At 37.3% G+C, this 23,064-nt stretch overlaps 1 protein-coding gene across 1 annotated transcript in view; it reads right to left on the minus strand.

Moving 5' to 3' along the window:
* The window catches only part of KDM4C (lysine demethylase 4C), a 285,808-nt gene that overhangs the window by 201,572 nt on the left and 61,172 nt on the right, over positions 1–23,064 (minus strand). The window contains exons 7-8 of the mRNA XM_050912623.1: positions 20,625–20,728; positions 13,623–13,760 (exon numbers count right to left, since the gene is read on the minus strand). Of these exons, the coding sequence (XP_050768580.1) occupies positions 13,623–13,760; positions 20,625–20,728 (242 nt within the window). The remainder of the gene's footprint in view (positions 1–13,622; positions 13,761–20,624; positions 20,729–23,064) is intronic.

Consider the following 23,064-nt stretch of genomic DNA (forward strand, 5'->3'; position numbering starts at 1 on the left):
TAAACATATAAAAAGATTAAATGGACTGTATTTGACAATTGAAATTTTTGTGTGATTGCACCAGCTCTCTTGAAAGCAAACAGGGTTATGGTATACCAAACACAGAATAACTTCTGGAAAGTCAACAAATCACAGACTAGCAAACAAATCAAAGAGAATTTGATCTATTTCCAATCAGAGATGCATACAAACTGAACACATTCTATGAGCCCATACACGTTTAAAAGCTACATTGCCAGCAGCACTTTTTTCTAAAAACCAGTAAGAATTTCCAAGCAATTCATTTAGTAGAGCAGCTACTTCAGCCTAATTAGGGAGCACAAGTGCAGAATGACACAAATTCATCCAACAACTGACTTCGCCAAGATACATCGCTGATTTATCTTTTCAGCCTGCACAAAAGGGTCAGATCCTTAAGTTAAACTTGGAAACACTTTGCTCACTGTGGCTAGCTGCATGCACATTAATAGTTTAATGAGGATTAGAGGGTGTAGACCTGTGGAGACCAAGTAGTTATGAATAGCAATAGAAGTATACAAGGACCTATATCCAACTACTGCTTTATTAAGGCACCAGCAATTACATTTTATTTAACTATGCAGAATACAGACCTTTACTAACAACACAGGGCAGCGTCACTGACAAATTAGTTCCTCCTTTCTTACCAAACTCAATGAAAACGTGATTTTAAATGTGCTTGCTACAGCTTTAGAGAACACCTCAAGAATCTTCCTCTCCAGATCTGGACCAAAACTAACACAGGCAGATTTTAAAGGCACAACCACCCCAAATTCTCACTGTACTTCTGCACTAAAAAAATGTCCAATATCTGGTTATTGTACTGAAGTCCAGTCTAAAACTTAAAAATCTTGTTCTTTTACCAACAAAATACTTCTAATTTTGCAGCAATTAAACTAGTTCATTTTTAACACCCTACTTCTTTTTGTTCACAGTATTAAACAACACTTGAGACCACTCCTTGCAGGAGATTAAATTCATCATGCAGGCAGGCACTTCTTTGATATTAACCTGTTTGCAGGCAGGTAAAAAATATTTATCCCCTCTAGCCAACAGTAATCAAATAGCAAAAGAGGACTGGAATGGCAAGCACAGAAATTCTATTTGTATCTCCCTCAGTCCCTTAAAGCTCTCTCTTTTCTCAGGACCACACTCTCAGTGCCTCAGCAACCTACGTCCGTTTTTTCTTCTGTTTCTTCTCTCTCCATTTCACAGGTCCTCATGCATCTTTTCCACAAACACTCTGCCTCTGTTTTGGGTAGAGGAATGTCTGAAATTGAGTTGAAGATAGTTGCTATTTTATAGATTTAGTCATACCATGTAGCTTAATACTGTCTTATCGTTATTAGCAGCTCCTCTATCTTAAGTGGAGTGTATATTCCCTACCTCAAAATCTGAAATTTAGCCAAAACCACAATTTAACTGAGTCAGAATAAAAATCTAAAACTAAAATCCTGTGTCATTTTTTCAGGAAATTACTTGAACATGCCAGCTTTCAGTTAAACCAGTGTTGCACCAAAGTTAACTCAGACTGTAAATGCCTGTATCACATCAAGCAAAAAAAAAAATGTTCTTCCTCTTACTCCCTGGAAACTCCAGCACATGATGTTTTTAATCTCTTTCTTATTACCTCTTTGCAGCTATATTCCATGCAGGGTGTCCCATTTCAACATTTACATTTTTAACTGTTCGTTATTGTTTGTTGTCATTCTTATGTCGCAACTGCTACAAATGTAACCAATCATTTATTTCTAGAATCATCCAAGATTTTTTCCGAAATCTGACATTTGTCACAATGCTGTTACTATTTCTTTAACAGTTTCTTTCATGACAAAAGCTGTTTAATAATTCCACCACCTCCAAGTAACTTGATTTATTATGACAGATAGAATAGGTAGTTCTATGATGTACAAACTTGAAGTCCGGTATCTGTGTTTGTTTCACTGTCTTTCTTGGGGATTTTCTAGTAATGGTTAGACTTTGCCTCACTGAAGTAAACAACAGACTCTTTTCTCTACCCAGCATGAAACTTGTATAAAATATAGTAACCCTGAGAGCTATCCCTTATTCTTTTGTCCACTTTGACTGACTGAAGACAGTCTTCCTCTTATACCCAGCAATCTCTAGCACATTATTTCTTTATCCTTTTCTTATGAACGCTTTGCAACTATACTCACACTTTAGAGGGAACTGGAGATGAAGCGAGAACAGATATAAGACTCGCTTAATTAAATGGGCTAAGGCAGCACTCTTTACAGCTTCTAAATACATGGAATTTCTTCAGCAAAACTTCAACACAACATGAAGCCACATCTAATTAGGTATCTCACCTACACAAAAACGAAATGTAACTATGAAAACTTTTCCTCTTTTCTTTTCTAAGGTTTCCACTTTCAGGGATCATATATAAATTTTACATTTTATTTAATCAGAACTATCTGTGAAGACTTTTGCCAAAACGCGTTATGTCTAGACTCCCTCAAGTCCCACTACCCACTCTGATAGCTATCTCATAAATAATGTTCACAGCACATCAACAGCATCACCTAGGACACTGTTTCTTATTACATTGTAATTTTAATTCCAGCATTAAAACTACTTTAAACTGCTTAGTTCAAATATTTCATTCATATATACATCTACAGTACATAGAAACTAACAAGTCACCTGATTTACTATAAATTACTAGAACTATTTTTAACTTCAAACACATTTGCCAAGAAATTAGCTCACAGTCTGTTTCAAAGACGTTCAATAGACATACTAAATGCCACCTATCCGGATTTTTTCTAAAATCTTGTCCAATCTTAGATTCTAAGATAGATTCTTATATCCTGATTAACAAATTAATGACTGATACACTAAGCCACGTATATCAACACCCTGTCATGATCTACATAAAAAAGGGAGAAGAACATAGAGAAGGGGATTTGGGGGGGGGGTTCTGATGGCATCTTTCCCCTTTTAAAGTAAATTTTTACAGTCTCTCTTTTGATTCATTGGAAACAGAATTTTTTTTAAAAAAAAAAAGGCATGAAAAAGAAACAAAACTAAATTCCAGTACCTGAACTACATTTCTCCTCTATGTATATCACAGATTTATCCCCACAGCACTCATAACAATGCATCAAAATACTCAGACCTCTCTGTCTTTCTCACATACTGTGATTGTTCTCAACACAGTTTGAAAGGGCCACCAAAACACAGCATTTACTGTCCTGTATTAAGTTATTCAGAAGAAGTAACGGAAATAACTCAATTAGAATAGGCTGGAAAATCCAGACATAAGCACAATGAGACCAAGTTTTTATTTTTCATTCAGATGTTTGCTGGATATTTCAAACTAGACTGCCCCCTAGAAGGAGACAGTGTTCTAGCTCCCTAGAGCAATCCATCTTTTTATATATAGATACATAGATATATATATTGCAACAGAAACTTCAGGTGAAAAATTCTCCCCCAGAATGCCAAGCGCATGGGATGTCACATGGCAAAGGTAAGATCAGGTGATTTTGTTGTTAAGATCTAAAAGTAACTGACTGATCTGATGAGGTTGCCGAATATATGAGACCATATTACATACAAGTAACAAATAGAAAGTCTTAACTGAAGTTATCTGGCTGTATTGGTTATGAACTTAGAAAAGAATGAAGTAACTTATTTTACTCTAAGAATGTATGCAAGGTCTTGTAATGAACCACACAGAAGTGCACTTTATCTAAAACACTAATACATCTTTTTCTTTGGTGTTAATATTGTAACTGAGTTAAGAGGTGACTATATATATCCTCGGAGAAAGATGACACCTTCAAGGTGATTGATTCTACCTTTTCTCCCAACAACTTGAAAGTGGTTAATGCTTCAGGCAGAAAGACAAACCTTAAAAACTGAAAACAACCACACTAGCACAGAGGTCTTAATTCAACTTTTTTTGCTATAAAACATCTCAGAAAATTATTTCAAGATATACTTCAAGAACCTCCTTTTTGTAAAGCATAGCAATATGTTTTATGTGGGTTTTATCTAAAAATCAAACCCGTAAAAGTTATACAGTTCATTTAAGATCCTTTTCAAGAATTTTAACCCTTGAGACTTTTTAACTAGTAGCATATAAACAAGCCCTACTCACTCAAGCAGCAAGCACAGCGGGGACACTAAACCTGCAGCTGAGGCATCGTCCCACGTTCAGCTCCTGTTTCACATATCTGCTAGGCTGTATAAAGCTCATTTATACTAAAAGTAACACCTACACTTCATTTGCCCTGGTGTAGCTACCTCAGGATGTGGGTTGTCTTGGTTTTGGCTGGGATAGTTAATTTCCTTCCTAGTAGCTGGTACAGTGCTGTGTTTTGGATTTAGTGTGAGAATAATGTTGATAACACACTGATGTTTTAGTTGTTGCTAAGTAACACTTATCTTAAGTCAAGGATTTTTTCAGTTTCCCATGCTCTGCCAGCAAGCAGGTGTGCAAGAAGCTGGGAGGGAGCATAGCCAGGACAGCTGACCTGAACTAGCCAGAGGGATATTCCATACCATGGAACGTCACGCCCGGTATATAAACGGGGGGAGTTGGCCGGGAGGGGTGGATCGCCACTCGGGCATCGGTCAGCAGGTGGTGAGCAATTGCATTGTGCATCGCTTGTCTTTTCGTGGGTTTTATTTCTCTTTTTTTTGTTATATTCCTTTTCATTACAATTATTATTATTTTACTATTATTAGTTAGTATTATATTTTGTTTTACTTTAGTTATTAAACTGTTCTTATCTCAACCCACGAGTTTTAACCTTTTTTTCCGATCCTCCTCCCCATCCCATTGGAAGGGGGGAGGGGGAAGCAGCTGTGTGGTGCTTAGTTGCTGGCTGGGGTTAAACCACAACAGGGTATATCATTTATTCTTCTTCATTCATACAACCCTTCTCTGCTGCTCAGACTAAGTCAAGGCTTTTGAATTGTGTATTTATATTTACAGTGTTTTCTTTCAGATGAAGGAAGTTAATAAGCCATGTGTGTTTCAAATCTATGATACTGCTATTCAACCTTTCTTCTTCATTTTTACATAATATTCCACAGACTCTCAGAAAAACAGAGAGAAAATTGCGAGTATGTGCTTATCTCCACAGTATGTTTAGCCTGAGCCAAACTAATAAGTCTAGTACCAACTGCAGAAGTGATTCACCTCCAGTAGAGGTGAATCCTGTAGAAGGTCCCACGAGAAGATACATAGGTTAACTGAGTGAAAATCATCTCCATACAAAGCTGGATCTCTATATACAGAAGAGAGGAAAAAGAAAAAACAGAAACGTTTGAATTCCAGACAGTCAGAGACTAACAGAAACTGCATCGATGAACACCAGCAGAATGGTTTCTAGTATCCTGAGATCATACTTCCTTCTGGTGGCAGCAATTTACTACAAAATCGATGAAACAGAAGAGTATCTCACACTTCCAGCACTAGTCCACCTGGAGGACATTGCTGATCAGCAATACCTAGCACTAGAATTACCTTCTACAACTGTGAAGATATGAACTCTCTGATGGTTCAAACTCAGAGTCAAAATGGTACCAAAATAATAATAATAATAATAATAATAATAATAATAATAATAATAATATTTAGTTGGGGAGGGCTTAGTTTATGAGAAGAAAGGTTGGCGGGCAGTGGTTTTAAGGGAACTGAACCCTAACACTTAAGCCATCTTTTTGCCTACCCGGATAGGTTGCCTCCCAGTGTCAAAATACAAAATTATTCTAGCAAGCCTAGAGAACTGACTTCCTCTTTGAGTAGGAGAATGCAGTTAATTTTTAGGACAAGTTTTACTGATGCAAATGGTATAAATAAGAGAATACCACAACAGATGGCTCACTTCAATTGCCTGGGCATGCACTGACACCTGAACCACTTTCTGGTATCTGTGACATCTGCCTGAGCTCTAAATATTACACTGGATTCATGGAGATTGGTACTCTTCTGGCTAGGCAGAGTAAGGCAAAATATCTTAAGCTATCTCGAATGGTGTTGGACATCTGTGTTTCAACAGCTGATTCAAGTCCAGAGAGTCTATTTTGTGAACCTCAAATTCATGAAAATAATTTCTTAGTTCAAATTCTTTCTTGAAAAACCTGGAATGAAAGTAATCTCTCTTTTACAGGCTGTGGCATTAATATATGGACAGAAAGGTACCTAGTGACAACAGTTTTTCCTCAGTAAATCAAGGATAATTATAATCTGCATTCTGATGAAAAGTACGGAAAGACAAACTGTATTGATTTACTCAAAATTTCACATAAATGATATTCTGAAAAGGCAAGTTTATTGTAAATTATTGACTTTTTCTATGAAAAAATTCACATCATTTGGTGAAAGCTGCTATAAAACAAAAACTTCTAAACATCCACCAAGTATGCCAACTTGGTACATTTATTACTTTGATAAATGGAACTTCTACAATATCACTTAAAAAAAAAAAAACAAGGAGAATTAGATTCCATCATTTCTACTCACTCACAGTTGCCAGAATGTACTCCAACATTTAAAACCTTACTTTAAGGAATTCTCCTCTCCTTACTTATTCAAAACTGCATTTAAAAAAAAAAATCTGATAGTTGTGTTGGTTTGATTTTTATTTAAAAAAACAGTACAGCCTGCATGAGAGCCCTGTGCCAGAAACATGCATGCATAACCTTAGTCACATGTACTGTAGCATCACACAAAAAAAAAAGTTGGTCTAGGTACAGATGGAAAAGATTCATGAGAATCCACACTGAACTTCAAAACTACAGAATACACTACTCACAGATAACAACGGTACTTGCACATAGTGTAGCACTTGCACATAGTGTAGCACAGACTGTGAAAACATAAACACACAATCATATGAAGTTTCCGATTATGAACTTACAAGCAACTTACAACAACAGTTGCTCTACCAAAATGGGAAGGTACAAAAAACAATAGAACATAATTCTCTTTTGCATTTACAGGTAAAAATATTGCAATTATTACTATTCCTTTCTGCTCCTAAAGCCGTTACAATTCTAAATTCAAGATGTCACAGTACTAGAAATCTAGAAGTGGGCAAGTTACTGCCCACTTGGAGACTGACAATTTCCCCATTACAGCAATAGATTTTAGAGTGGGAAATTTTAATAGCTGCTGTTCTCAGGAAATGCTGAGTTTATGATGCAAGAACCAAACAGGGGTAGTAGACGATGGCAGTAAGGTAGGGAAAAATAAAAGATAAGGAACAGATCACGATAAAAGAAACAAACATAAAGAAAAAATAAAAGAGAACATTCCACGACAACTATAAAGCTGAGGGTGGCACCACAATTATGAAGTGAAATGTCAAAATGCAGAATGCACAGGATTCACTCTGAAGTGGTGTACTAACATCAGGACCAGAAATGGAAAGCATGTCTGGTTCCTGAATCCTTGTAAGATTTCATTAGCAGCCAAGTCAACTATATAAGGTGGCTAATTATGACTTCCAGCAAGTAAAAACATTAATTTGCACATCTTGAATGATGCTGATATCATTGCAGACTGGCATCAAATGTATCAACATGCAGTGTTTAAAAAAAAAGTTTCCTTGGCAGCAGTACCGAATTCAAACTAATAAAATAAGCTGATATAAGAATCACCCATGAGCTTATGCACATAGCTGTGTCTGACATTCAGTACTAAAACACTGCTGTAGGAGTAGCAAGACACTTTTTAAGCCTAGGCTTTTAAATCATTCACCCATATTTAAAAAAAAAAAGGTATAAGTGAGTCGAATTTTTGTTTTTAAACAGCCAACTAATATTTTACTGTACAAAAGCAACCTAAACATAATCCTCATTGAAAAAAAATATTACCTCAATAAATTATGAGAGGTGGAAAAGTGCTTTTGTGTAGTAAGTATAATTTCTTCTCTGATAAAATTATTTAAGTCATACATATTGTCTCTCAATATACAATAATATAATAATAAAATATAATATAATAAATATACTGTTTGGATAGCATAAGCTGGACATGGCTATCCTCAAGACAACGACTGTCTTTTACCCAAACAAATCAGGATACTAAATAACTTTCCTTCCCTTTGAAACAGTCATAACTGCTTGAGGCTGCTGCAGCACAAAAACAAAATATCTTTACAAAGGTCTCAAAACAGTCAAGCTGAAAATCTAAGCCAAAGTTTCATTTAACAGCCTGTCAGTTTTTTGATGTGAAGCTAATGAATGCAGTGGCAAACAAATCCATCAAACCTAACATCAAAACAACTGCACTTCATCCCAGCAAAGGGAAAAATACAACCTGCAGGCCAGCACTTTGATCTAACCTATCCACAGAAAACACGTTGCTAAGCAGCTACCCCTGAAGAATGCACAAGTAATTACTGACTTAATTTTATGAGAGAGCGCAATAATACTTAAGTAGCCCGAGTTTCAAGTAGAAAAGGTTGGTAGGCTTCTCTCCTCAGGTTCTACATATCAGCTAAACAACAAAAAGCTTTCCAGCACCAACATCTGAAAACAAATCACGTCTTAAAACGAGCAGCAATACAAAAGAATCATTATAATGACTAGTAAAATCACCTAGTGTGACTCTTTCCCTGATAGAAGGCAGTAAAATTTACATACATTTATACTGAGTGAAAGTCACCAAGTGGTGCCACAAAACAGACACAGCGAGCAATGAGAGCAGTATTCGGAAATGCCAGTGCTTTCTCTGAAAGTTTTGGAAGTACGGGTCTCGATTTGGGCAAAAAGTGATGGAGAGTTGTGAGAGACCCTAACACAAGGATTTGGAAAAGCAACAGACAGGGGAATGTGGGGATTTAAACAGTAACAAGAGGAAAATGGAAGGAAAGAAACTAAAATAATCACCACTGCATAAAGAAGAATTGGAGACCCCTGACTGAAACTGCTCACATCACCAATGTCCTGGACACATCCTACACAGGACCTCCATCTCAACCCTATTCTCTGTTCTGTGAACTACCTTCTCCTATCAAGCTTAAGTGGGACCATGCAGTCCAGAAGCTCTACACAATGTCAAAGTATGTGCTTTTTAGGGGGATTCCCTGTAATTAGGAACTGATTTGCCAACATCTAAGTTTTTCAAACATTTACAAAACAGCAGCAAGGGAAAAAAGGAATTCCAAGAAAGAAAAAAAAAAAAAAATTGCCTGTACATAAAAGCACAGGATCTTATTCAAAATTTGGTTTTATCTCTCATTATCCTACTCTGATTTGATTGGTAATCAATTGGGTTTTTTTCCCCAAGTTGAGTCTGTTTTGCCCAACGACGGTAATTGCTGAGTGATCTCCCTGTCCTTTATCTCGACCCAGGAGCCTTTCATTGTATTTTCTCTTCCCTGTCCAGCTGAGGAGGGGAGTGACAGAGCATCTTTGGTGGGCTCCCGGCGTTCAGCCAGGGTCAACCTACCACATCGTTAGAAATAACAATCACAACAGACAAAAATACAAAATGAACAAACATACACGATCCACAGATTTGGTAGTGGGGGCAGAGGGTGTCCCACCCTGCAGCTAATAAACACTAGGAATACAAAATTTTTCTCAGACTAGAGAAGTGTCTTTTATCCAATTGCTTCAGAAGGATTTTTATTTTATTAGGCATAAAAGAATTATGTGTACATATTTCTATTCACCAATTCTAATAACTGAACATGACTCCTTGTTCAGCACACAAGTTATCTACTCAGCACAAATCAAAGCAGATACATACAAAACATACAAGCTAATTGCCACTGGCTGATCTGCTTTACCAACAGTAACAAAATGCACTGGAGTAAGAAAACTCAAAATGCACTTCATGAAGCTACACATTTCCAGCCTACTCAAGTAAACGTAGCTCCATTAGGAAAATGACAAAATTCACAGAAGCCTGAAGAAATACCCTATCTGCCACTATTTTGTACCATTTAATTTTTTTTCAAAAATAAATAGCGTTCAACAAATGAAAGTTAGAAGAGGATGATGATGAAGACTATCTAAAGCTTAGAGTGCCTCTCATCCTCACAGAACATAAACACAACTGAAGTACTTGTGAGCTGAGCACTACCTACCTTTGATTCTAAGTCCCGCCATTACCCTACATCACCATTTCACTCTGCACCACACCCATTTGCCAAGCATCTTCAGGAGAGCATGGCTGGTTTGTTCCTTTCACCAGTATCTCCTGTTTCTCTTCCTGTGTGTTCTTGCCAGTGGAAAAAGACAGCAAAAATGACACTGTTTCTCCCCTGGAGTTGCGGGACTTTTAGTATATCTGTTATTTCTCCATTTCTGCTTTTTTTTTAAACGTACTTTTTACTTCTGCTTAATTTTGTCCAACTTAATTCTGTCCGAAAGTGAGAACACAGCTCAAAGCAGCAGGCAAGTAGTAGCGAAGAGCACACTGGACATGCCACCTGGCATTACTTTTCATATGTCACCCCCTGAGCGGAAGTCTTGCACAAACTCTAGAAAACAAGCTGGAGGGTACATCCCTGCTCCCAGGGTTCAACTACTACAGGTAGTGAGGGTACACACAGTGAAACCAAGATCACAAGTCTAGCATTTTTAAAGACAGAAAATAATTTTTGGAATTTGCATCCATAGTCTCTGCTTAACCAAAGCTTCCAATATTGAGGGTCTAAATGATCTCTGATTTAACATTTGCAATTGATTTCACAGAATCTTTAACATCATCTCACTTCAATCAGGAAAGCAGTACCATCATATAGCCTAAATATTTACTACAACTTTAATGGAAATCTTTGCCTGATTTTTTTCCTGAAATTAATGAAGAATTAATATTGACTGTACTTCAGGATTTTTTCTTTTTCTAAGACAGAAATCCAGCTGTAAGCAATTAGAAACTATTCTGTAAAAATAAAAGTGTTCCTGTAGGAAGAAAAATAATCAGTCATCAGTATACAATATTCTCTAAGAAGAATACAGCAATGAACTGACCTAGATATTGCTGCATTTTGCTGATGCAGGCAATTTCTGCAGTACAATACAGGGGAACTAGGGGATCCAAAATAAATTTTTCAATTAAAATTCTTGTACACACCACATAAAGAAAGAAAAGATACGTCAAACACAACAACAGTACTCTGAAGAATGACAAATGGGAATGCAAGGTTGTGTAGTGGTTTTTTTCTTTTAAATTAAATTACCAGAGCTGCAAATAAAACTTACCAAAATATCAGTATTCTTTGGGCACACAGATTTCTTGCCTTTTTAATTAACACTTTCAGGAAGTTTCCTGTGGTTGTGATAAAACTAATCATAGCTATCCTCCTGTTTTTCTAGAGAAACACCATAATCAAGAAACAGAGTACCCAATTTGCAGTAACTCCACAACTTGTGTATGCTTTCAAAGTGTCATATAATTACAATTCAAGAACAGATAACCAGTTATAATACTTTCTCTGTTTGACTTGTTTACCCTATTTGTATGGCATAAACAAATACAAGTAAATATTAAGAAGAATTATTTCACCAACTTTTACATTAGTTCTTCTCTTCTTACACATTTCCATTAAAAAAATATTAAAAAATCCTACTATTAGCACATCCTAGCATGTTCTGTTTCATTTAAAAAGAGAAGAAAAATAAACTTTAATTCTCATTCTTGTGGTAATAAGTAATAAAAAATAAGCAAGTAACATTAAGCACTCTGACCATTTGCCAAAGAAACTGGAGTTCACATTTGACAATGGTATATAAGATTCCTCTACAGAGGGAGACTAGTCATTATTGCTTCAGCTGCCACTTTGAAACTTTCAGACATTTAAATTCAACTGCAGACACCACAGAACTACTTTCATTTCTTATATTTTATATGCACAATACTGCTCCTATGCGCAATAACCACAGAACACAGAATTCAGCGTCCTAAGACGAAAGTTTTATCCATATGCTAGAGAATTTTGACTAAATAAAACTGTATTTAGAGTGTATAATGCCAATACCTTCTAGCTAAAAATTCAGAATTTCAGAAGCACTTTTGGAGTGGTGTAAAGGAATAAAATTTCATTATCTTTAAAAAATTATCTTCTAACCCTGCTGAATTTAAACATGATATTAAGTTTACAGTATAATACAATAACTGAGAGGCACGCTGGAGGCATAAAACATTTATCAGTATGTACTGGGGCAGCTGCACACTAAATGGTAGACCATTGTTTTAAAACATAAATATGAAGGCTGTACACTGAAAGGGATGTAGCTGCAGGTATCACTACCTCAGCTTTGCTACATCCGAAGATAAAGTTTGCCATTCTTGAAGTTCAGCTGAATCCCTTTTAGAGCTGCAGCGTATTCATGTCTTAAAATCCAGGACAGTTTTACCTTGCACAATTAACTCATATCTGTCCATGCCCATATTCCTCTCAACTTTGTTTCACTGTACTATCTATAGAAATCCCAAACTAACAAATATATAGATTTTCTTCTAATTAACTTTACAGTCAACACCTTATCTGTTGGTTATTAAAAACACAATGTTCCTATTAAAGATGCATATTAATGCTTTCAATACTTTCACTACCGTTAGTGTACGCATACATAGCACATGGAAAAAAATATATAAACTTTTTCCCTTTGAAGCATATTCAATCTCATTAACAATAATAATCAATAGTGTCTAGAGTCATAAATTTCCACTATTTGAGAACTTTCTCATGATGGTCTTCCAATCCCAAGTGTTTAATGAGAGTTCATTATCATTACTTGTTAAACCTGCGCATCTGATCTTGCTCTTTATTCCATGTCATCTTATTAGCTAATATATTAAGCAAATCACTGTTGAAAAGGGTTTTTTCAATAATGAACAAGTCAATGCAGAAAACGCCTCTGACTGAAACATTTTGGGAACCATACTAACCAAAGCTTATGTAAGCCATAATCCCGAGAAAAATCACAGAATACTGAAAAACGGTAACAAACTTCTGCTGTACAAATTGCACACTTTCTTGATTTTGTGTATTTACTCACATGCTGTACATGAAAAGAAGCAACAAACATATGCCACAACAAAATTTCAGTCTACAATATCTTCAGTAAAACACACTTCATTTTAAAACCTGAAAATATCTACTCTGAGTTCACAGTTCCTTTATCTTGTACTACAATATATCTGATGACATTAAAGATGAGAAAAGTTGAACTTGTTTCTTTAAACTTTGTTTAAAATTTAATTATTTATGTTTCTTTCCAGGTATCAAAATTCCTAGTTTAAATAAAGTGCTTTCACAAACAGTAGAGCTTAGAGAAGGTTTAAGAGCAGAAGTCAGTTGTCTTCATATATACCAACCTCAGTATACATAGCTTCAACTTAAAAATATCCATATATAGAACTGGTTTTGAAGAACAATATATACATTAAGTTGCAAACAAAACTCACTACTGAGGGGAATACACATTGCTGGAAGTATAATACACACTATAAAAAGAACAACTATAAATAAAATTCCAATGGTAGTATAACGTACTACCTGATCTAATAGATCTCCCTTTCTCATCGGCTTCCATAGATTCTCATAAAGAAATAACGACAGGAAAGATCTGCTTATGCTTCAGCTTTCTGCAGTATGACTTACCAACTTTGCTGCTTTTCCATAATCAATCCATCGGATGGTGGCAAAGTTTGTTGACTCTGCACAGTTAAAACCATGGTTAAATCCTGCATGGTATCCGTATGGGAAAGTGATCATAAATTCTCCTGCCTCTTGTGTAACCTATAGCATAAAAACAAAACAAAAAAAAAACCTCAAAGTGAACCACATTACAAAAGCAGTTCTGCTCCTGAAGCAATGAAAACTACATTTGCCTTTGCAAATACCTAGAAAGAAAGAATTTTTTCCACCTTGCACACAGTTGCTATTTAATGCTAGCAGAAATAGTATACTTGAGACAAGGTTGTTTACTAGAAAATACATAGCTACATGTATTACTTCAAAAATTCAGAAAGTGCTTTCAAAAAAGCCCATCTTGGAGCAGACGTTCACTATTAATAAAACCTGGAAGTACAGGGAACTAGAAAAGACAGTGCAAAGAATATATCAATCTTCCTGACTGACAGGAAGCAGAGACAGGCTGGACCAAAACACCCACAATTATCACCCCTAAATAACAGTACAAATTAATTGTTCAAGAAATTATTCTGTCCGCCACCCTGAAGATGTTTCTCTACAATGGCACCTGAACCTGAACTTTTCTTGAAAAGACTGGAGAGAGATCTTATTCTCACCCTTCTCTCCCATACTCACCCATTTCAAAAACTATGATTTGAAGACCTGTGACTGACGGCCTGATTTGCCTTTAAGTTACTTATTATTATGACCAAGCATAAAGTAGGAGAAACTCTTAAGTTAATGAGCCTTAGCAGTCAAAGAAAACAATGTTATTTATCCCAAAGGAACACACTGGATACTTCTGGATCCCCTCAGGCAGAGAAAGGAAGAAGAAGAATTAACGACAATTGCCCTGCACCAATTCTTCAGCCTTACAGCTGTGGCGGTGTGCTCCGCTCCTGCCCCCCCTTAAGCAATAACCACCAGTGGCAGTCGTGATGGCTGCATCTGCCTTAAGCTGGACTTCAAGGAGACGGATGGCAACACAGTAGCCAAGGGCTGTCTTGCGCAGTGACCCAGATGTCCCACCGGTATGCAAGTATGAATATAAGTCAATCATCTTACTCCATAAACACTGGACAGCCCAGGGCCCCTTGAGCTCTCCTGCACGGCCACGGGCTGCATGCCAGGATCTCCCCTTGAGCAGGGATGCCTCTCAAGGTTACTCCTCGAGGCTGAGAGAATCCCTATCATGTCAGATACTCGGTAAGTGAATTGGGAATAAGCATGCTGAAACTTTGTAATCTTAGCTAAGTGATATACCGGACTGATTGCGCATATATAATCCTTTAGACATAAACCGTTGACCAAGTCTGGGACTAAGTCTGGATCCAGCCACACCTAGACTCCTCTCTGAAAAGGAGTTTAGAACACAAGGGGGTCCTCTCTGAACCTCATGACTCAATGGGAGTCAGTTTTGTCTGACCCTGTCCCTCTATGCAGTAAACATTCAAGTGTACCTTGCCACTGAATCTTGTTAAACCGTTGTTGCATTTACCATTGAACTTTGTTAACTCATTGTTTTATATCAATGAAGTATATTGTTGCTTCCCTCTTGCGAGTGAAGTGCATCACTCTCTTTCCGTGATAACAGCTACTAACACCAAGGGGATTCTTCCATTGGAAATGCCGTGCAGAATGTCTAAATGTAAAGCCATTAAAACACCACCTTAGACATTACATTACAACAGATTTTAATCTGCCCCTGTCCTTCCCCTCTTTCTCTTTAAGCATAATTTAAGAGAGCAGAAGGACTCTGGTACTACTGATAACAAGAAGTCCAAATACCTAAAGGACAAGGGGCCTGTAAGGAGATTCCCACAGAGGAAAAGCTTGACTACAGTTAAGCTCTGACATTGCTTTAGAGAATGAGCAATGGTAGTTCCAAAGGACTGCTCTGTTCTTTACAAGTACAGTGAAAAGCAACCAAAAGAAAAGTGTGCTGAGGCCACTGACTCAACAAGAAATTACAGAGAGCAGGCGGGGGGGGGGGGGGGGGGGGGGGGGGGGGGGGACGGGACACACATGACTACAAAAACACTGCCACAGTAATTATATTTTGTATAGCCAAAAAGAAACCAAATTCCTAGTAATTATAAAAGAGATATCAGATACAAAAGGTTTCTAGACTAAATTACAAAAAAAAGTGGGGTAAGGTGAACAAATCATTGGTCAGGATATTCTCTTTCAAGAGAGGAATCTCATCTTATACTTGGACGGACTGTTGCTCTCCTCTGGACATGAAGAAAAGGAGAGACAGCACTTCTTGTCAGTCACTAATATTCTTTCCACTCAGAGACAGCTTTAATCTCTTAAAGTCAGACCACCAAAGACTGTATCAAGGACAGGCTAGTCAGAGACCAGAAATGGCACACTGTCTTCTGAACCATCTGATAAGAGTTAATCAATAAACTAGAAGATTCAGAAGTAAAGAGTTAAGAGAGTCCCCGTACTCTGTTTGATATGCCTTTTTACATGAAACACACATCAGATGGCAGGCCCACTAAAAAGCAAACAGATCCATTTAAATGAAGCAAACCATCTGAGCAATGACTGATGACTGTTCAACAAGATGCATTTGCTGATTACAGGAAAATAAGAAGACTTCTTAGAGATTAAATAGTCTGTTTTCATTGTGTGGCAATGCTTTGCATAAGCAATACAGTAAGAAAAACTGGAAGGACAAATATGACTCTTTTTAGGGAAATACACTTATGATTTGAAATTGCAAAAAGAGAAAGTTAAATTTTAAACAATCACCAAAATTAACACTCACAACTCCAAACATTTTTCTTATTAACATGTCACATCTTAAATCTCAGCTTTTTGCTGGCATAGTTGTCTTATATTCAGTTTCCACTCTTAGAATCCCACCTTTCTTCTCCTTCAAAATTCTTATCTTCTAGTTTTACGAATTCTTTGTGTGCTTTTTTTTGCTCAATGCAAGAACAAATACACCAGGATAGCACTTCAAGATATATATTTCTGATTGTATTAAGGGATGAAGGAAAGACGAAACGAAAAATATACTTAGCTAACAAAGCTAAAGAATAAAATTGGATCTTACATTTTGCATTTGCACTTTACAAGGTTAATTTTTTGTGGGTTCGTATTTAGTATATACATGCAAATGCACATACAGGTGCATATATTATAACTGCTACTATAGCACTCCAACAATCGCTGTGGGAATGTTTAAGAAAGATTATTCTCAACGCTAACAATTCCAAAATTTATCTCAATACACCCTCCCACTGCTGACAGTTTAGCAGGTGTTCTATTGCAACAGGCAGCAGTTCAGCTGCCACCTGGTAGGTGTAGGCTGACTTATCAGCATTCAGCACATTTCCACTTCTATCACTTGGAGCCATGAGAGATCACAGCCTGGTTCTCTCTATTCGCTTTCTCACTGAATCCCATTAATTACAATTACACTTGGGTACAGTCTGCTTCCTCCCAAGACTAGGTGATAGAACCAAACTTAAATATTTAACTATTTCTAGCACTTTTTTTTTTTTTAAATTAGAATACAGGCATAATCAAGACTGAAATAAGAACATCAACTCCCTTACCCACCTCAAATGTGTGGTACTGAAAACAAATATGCTGGCATTCTGCAATATGCTACTTTAAACACCAACCACTGAAAATTATACTGTTCAGAGTAATGTTCTGTAAATCCAAAACTATAAATCTAGTTACAAAACCTTCCAGTTTGGAAGGTTTCATCTGACAGTTCATGATAAAGCACAACGCTATGAAGGGAATCAGTATTTACCTATATATTACAAAAACTGAACTCAGCAACTACATTTCCATATGATAATATATCATTCAGAAAACAAACTACTTCTTATATGAGTAATTTATTCAAAAAAGCTTGCTTGCCAAGGCAGGCAGTATCATTCTAAATGCCTACATTTCTTCAATTTTATACATAGGTTGATTTAAGCATGAAAAGTGAAGTGATATTCCAAAAGGCATACAACAAATCAGTGGCTTCATTCCACCTGTGCTGCAAACAGTGTTGATAACACAGGGATGTTTTAGTTCTTGCTGAGCAGTGCTTACACAGAGTCAAGGCCTTTTCTGCTTCTCACATCGCCCTGCCAGTGAGTAGGCTGGGGGTGCACAAGAAGCCGGGACAGCTGACCCCAGCTGACAAAAGGGACGTCCCATACCATATGACATCACGCTCAGCACATAAAGCTGGGGGAAGAAGAAGGAAGGGGGGGACATTCAGAGTGATGGCATTTGTCTTCCCAAGTCACCATTATGTGTGATGGAGCCCTGCTTTCCTGGAGATGGCTGAACACCTGCCTGCCGATGGGAAGCAGTGAATGAATTCCTTGCTTTGCTTTGCTTGCACATGCAGCTTTTGCTTTACCTATTAAACTGTCTTTATCTCAACCCACGAGTTTTCTCACTTTTCCCCTTCCAATTCTACCCCCTATCCCACTGCGGGGGAGTGAGCAAGCAGCTTTGTGGTGCTTAGCTGCCTACTGGGGTTAAACCACAACAACACTATACATGAAAACATTCACTTAAATATTATTTCTACAGGCTACATTTCATACTGTTACAAAAATATCAGCTAAAACAGATAGAAAGCACTGCATTATCCTATATTCTAGGCCAGGGAACGTGATAAGCTAACTTTGTATATGGAGGTCCACATGATATCAATAAATAAACACCGCATACACTAAAACAGAAACCACAATAATAAACAAGGAGTGTGGCAAGGACAGTTTACAGGACTATATTGCAGCAGGAGTAGAGCGAGAAAAAGTATATATTGCCTGGTTCTTCTGAACACCTTAAAACAGTCTGCGCAGTGGGAAACCCAAGAATCATAACCCCTTCATCAATGATCAAAAGGCTTTTAAAAACTCATTATAACATAAACAGATGGTCAGGCAGGGGACCTTCTGAATCAAGCTCTGCTCAGAAGAGTAGGCTTACAAAGCTCTTGAATTTAGAACTTTAGAATTTGCAAAGCATTCAGGATATAGAATAAATATACTTAAAGAAAAAGCAATGCAGTAGAAGTGTTTTTATTAGCTGGCACCTATAGGAAGTTGTATTGGGTTTGCGTGGCAAGGTTTTGGTAGCGGGGGGGGCTATAGGGGTGGCTTCTGTGAGAAGCTGCTAGAAGCTTCCCCTATGTCTGATAAAGTTAATGCTAGCGGGTTCCAAGACGGACCCGCCGCTTGCCAAGGCCGAGCCAATCAGTAACAGTGGTAGCGCCTCTGTGATAACATATTTAAGAAAAGCAAAAAAAGTTACAGGGGAGTTGCAGTTGCAGCGAGAGAGAGCGGAGTGAGAAGATGTGAGAGAAACAACTCCGCAGACACCAAGGTCAGTGCACAAGGAGGGGGAGGAGGTGCTCCAGGCGCCGGAGCAGAGAGAGAGATTCCCCTGCAGCCCGTGGTGAAGACCATGGTGAGGCAGGCTGTCCCCCTGCAGCCCATGGAGGTCCATGGTGGAGCAGATATCCACCTGCAGCCCGTGGAGGACCCCACGCCGGAGCAGGTGGATGCCCGAAGGACGCTGTGACCCCGTGGGAAGCCCGCGCTGGAGCAGGCTCCTGGCAGGACCTACGGACCCGTGGCCCTGTGGAGAGAGGAGCCCACGCTGAAGCAGGTTTGCTGGCAGGACTTGTGACCCCGCGGGGGACCCACGCTGGAGCAGTCTGTTCCTGAAGGACTGCACCCTGTGGATGGGACCCACGCTGGAGCAGTTCGTGAAGAACTGTAGCCCGTGGAAGGGACTCACGTTGGAGAAGTTCGTGAAGGACTGTCTCCCGTGGAAGGGACCCCACGCTGGAGCAGGGGAAGAGGGTGAGGAGTCCTCCCCCTGAGGAGGAAGGAGCGGCAGAAACAACGTGTGATGAACTGACCCAAACCCCCATTCCCCGTCCCCCTGCGCCACTCGGGGGGGAGGAGGTAGAGAAAATCAGGAGTAAAGTTAAGCCTGGGAAGAAGGGAGGGGTGGGGGGAAGGTGTTTTAAGATTTGGTTTTATTTCTCATTATCCTGCTCTAATTTGACTAGCAATAAATTAAACTAATTTCTCCCCAAGTCAAGTCTGTTTTGCCCGTGACGGTAATTGGTGAGTGATCTCCCTGTCCTTGTCTCGACCCATGAGCCTTTCATTTTATTTTCTCCCCCTGTCCAGTTGTGGAGGGGGAGTGATAGAGCGGCTTTGGTGGGCACCTGGCATCTAGCCAGGGTCAACCCGCCACAGAAGTTCAAAGTGGAAAACAATAAGGCTGAAAATCTTGTAGGAAAGGAGAAGAAACTGAATACTTCAGGTGTTTTTGAAAGCAGCTATGTATTAAATTCATCCACAAAGAAGAAAGCCAGTTATTCTTCCCACTTTCTGTTTATATAATGCTCTTATCAAATGTCCAGTCTGCCACTACCTAGCAGCACAAAATAATCATTCATTCTTTTTCAAATGTTACAGCTTTTAAAATATATTTTAAATTAAATAACAGTTCTTTTGGTTTTATTCCACCTGAAACTTTTTACATCATAATAGTGATAAAGTTACATTTAATTGCCTCAGAAAAACAATATACAGACATAAAGAAATGAAACATTTATTTTAAAATATTAGGTATACAACATAAATTAATACAGCTAGTTAAGAAGTGTTTCAGTCAACAGAAAATCACATGCAAGCTTGCACGGAAACAAAAAATAAAAAATATTAGTGAAGTGTTAAAAATCAGAGAAACTTTTAGGATAAAGATTATGATGGCTACAAGTGTTTTCTGCTAGAAAATTCCAAGCTAAATCATGTAAAAGTCCTAATACTACAAGCATTTGTTTTCCTCTTTTCATGGAGTCAGTGCCTAAAAAAATAAAAATTTTTGCCTCACCTTTACTACAAACAATCCTTGTAGTAAACGAAATCTAATTCAATTCATGAATGCACAGTTTAAAAATAAACACTAAAGTACCTTGTCAAAAGGAATTCCATACTTTTTCAATATTGATGGAGAAATCAGAGTCATCTTGTGGCGAAGAAAAGCATCACATCCTTGAGAGCTGCTTGGGAAGAACCCTAATAAGGCAAGATAAGCAAAATTGCGTATCTTTTAATTAAAACAAGTAGGAAATTTTTGTAATATTTTACACTACGTAATACTGTTTAAATTTGTTTTAGAATTTTTTATTGTGTCATTGCTAGGTTCTGAGAGATTTGTATAACAATCAGATGCACCTCCTAAGTTTTTCAACTGATTTTCAGGGGGAGGAGTTGCAGGGGTTTGGGGTTGGTTTGTTTGTTTGTTAAGAAGCCAAATAATTTAAAATAAATTTGGACCTGTAAATTTAGGCATACTTTTCTTACCCTTTACAGAAATATTTTATTGTTGGGGGGGTTTAATGTTAATGTTCATTCTGCAACCCCTGCACACATGAAAATCAACTGTAGTATATAAATTTAGAAGGATTCCACAAGGACTAGATTTACCTAGTACTTCCAGACCATCTATACAATAAACAAACACAACTTTCTATCTAGAAAAGGTTACAAAGTGTGGCTACTTTCACAGAGATATCTGGTACAACTAAAAACACGTGGGCTTTTTTTGCTTCTTTATATCTTGTCTTGATTTCTATGAACAAAGATTGTTTTCCATGTTTCAACTTTCATGATTATTTATGCACCACTCCACAAACCCTATTTAGTTCATTAAATAATTATATAATCCAGTTGATGAGAACATGGAGATAAATGAATGAGGGGAAAACTGAAAAATTAAAGATGAGGTTTCAGTGTCATTAAACTCTGGTATCTGACCCTCTAACCAGGACGTGAACAGCAGCTCAGCTACAGTTCAAATGAGCTACCCAACCTTTCCTCCTCTAAAATGAAAACACCAAGTTCTTTTCCCTTCAACCTAACTATATTGCAGTACGAAATCACTACGTTACAAGGAAAATGGGAGAAGACGAGAAGGAGAAAGAGTGGGAAAGCTTCCAGAACATCGCTAGTTTAGTCCTTCCTGACCTCCTTTCAGATTCCATTCTAGAAAGAAGGTATCACTCTCAAAAACTGAAAACACACTTCCTCCAAACAATAAAACAAAGGAAAAGAAAGGCATAGTAGTTAATGAAAGCAAGAAGCTCCTGAAAACGTCAGATTGAAAAATGGAAGGAATATAGTGAAAGCCATCTAACCACCTACTACTTTCTCTGAATACTTGGTCTCAATCCCTCTTCCATTTAAGTACAGATGTATTACTTGCTCTGAGATGAACATGTGTCTTTTGTTGGAGCCAAGAGGAATACTTCTGACTGTTATAATGCAACATCACAGAAGACTCACAAAGTTACAGCACTAACATCAGCACAACTAGGTTGACAAAGGGGAATAATTTACTCACTAATCAGCAAAGATGAAAAAGTCTTTATTACCATAAAAAGAATTATTATTATTTATCTTTACAGTCTTTTTAGTGTTTGTACAAGACCATTAGCAAGAATCACCATGAGATGTACTATGAGTAACTGCAATCCATACATTTAGCAGTCCTGGATAATATGTAATTTTACCGTATCAAGGACATAATATTTGAAAGTAATCCCTTTCTGAAGTGAAGTTTAACTTTATCTATTTATTTAGCTTTCTTCTGTAGAGTATATTTTTCAATGTTACCAAGACTTAACATCAACAGTTTACTGTATTGTATGTCATTTATTCTGAAGTGATTTCAGAGATTTCACAAAGATTGGCAGGCTACTGCTAAAAAAAAGTTATTAAAAAAGTAATTGTTTCAAAAATTTCTTAATTTTCAGAAAACAGAACTGAGGCATAAAGGCGTTCACTATCTCTAACAGTTCCATAGGAAAAATACCAAGCAAACAAGAAGTTGAAACAAGAAGTGCTGGCTCCTTGTCTTAGACTCTAAGAGTAAGTTCTCACTACTAGGTATACAGTTTCATCACAGCCCTCTCTTATGTAGGAGGAAAAGATGAATTCTAAGTTTTTAAACTACTGCAGTATGAATTAGCCTGACTCTATTGTAAAAAAAAAAAAAAAAAGTCTATGATAATGACATTGGGTAAAAAAAGATTCTCCAAAATTATTTTCATTTGTATTATAAACCTAGGTAAAATTCATATGATAATAAAATCCAAATATAAAGCCATTTAAAAATGATGACTTTTTTCCTGGGTACAAGGAAAACACAGGTAATCCTATTCTGTTACACACGAGAACTACCTGAGAAACATGGACAGAAATTAAAGTGAAGCAAACTGTATTAAAAAAAAAAAAGTATATTTTACCAATTATCTTGCATAGCAACTTGATACTGGAGAAGATACAATGCCAGCTCTTCATGATGAAAAGGTCTCCTTGATGATGGTATTAATACTGATTCAGAAAAAAAC

The sequence above is a fragment of the Gymnogyps californianus genome, chromosome Z (genome assembly GCF_018139145.2).
Source record: "Gymnogyps californianus isolate 813 chromosome Z, ASM1813914v2, whole genome shotgun sequence".
NCBI classification, from domain to species: domain Eukaryota; kingdom Metazoa; phylum Chordata; class Aves; order Accipitriformes; family Cathartidae; genus Gymnogyps; species Gymnogyps californianus.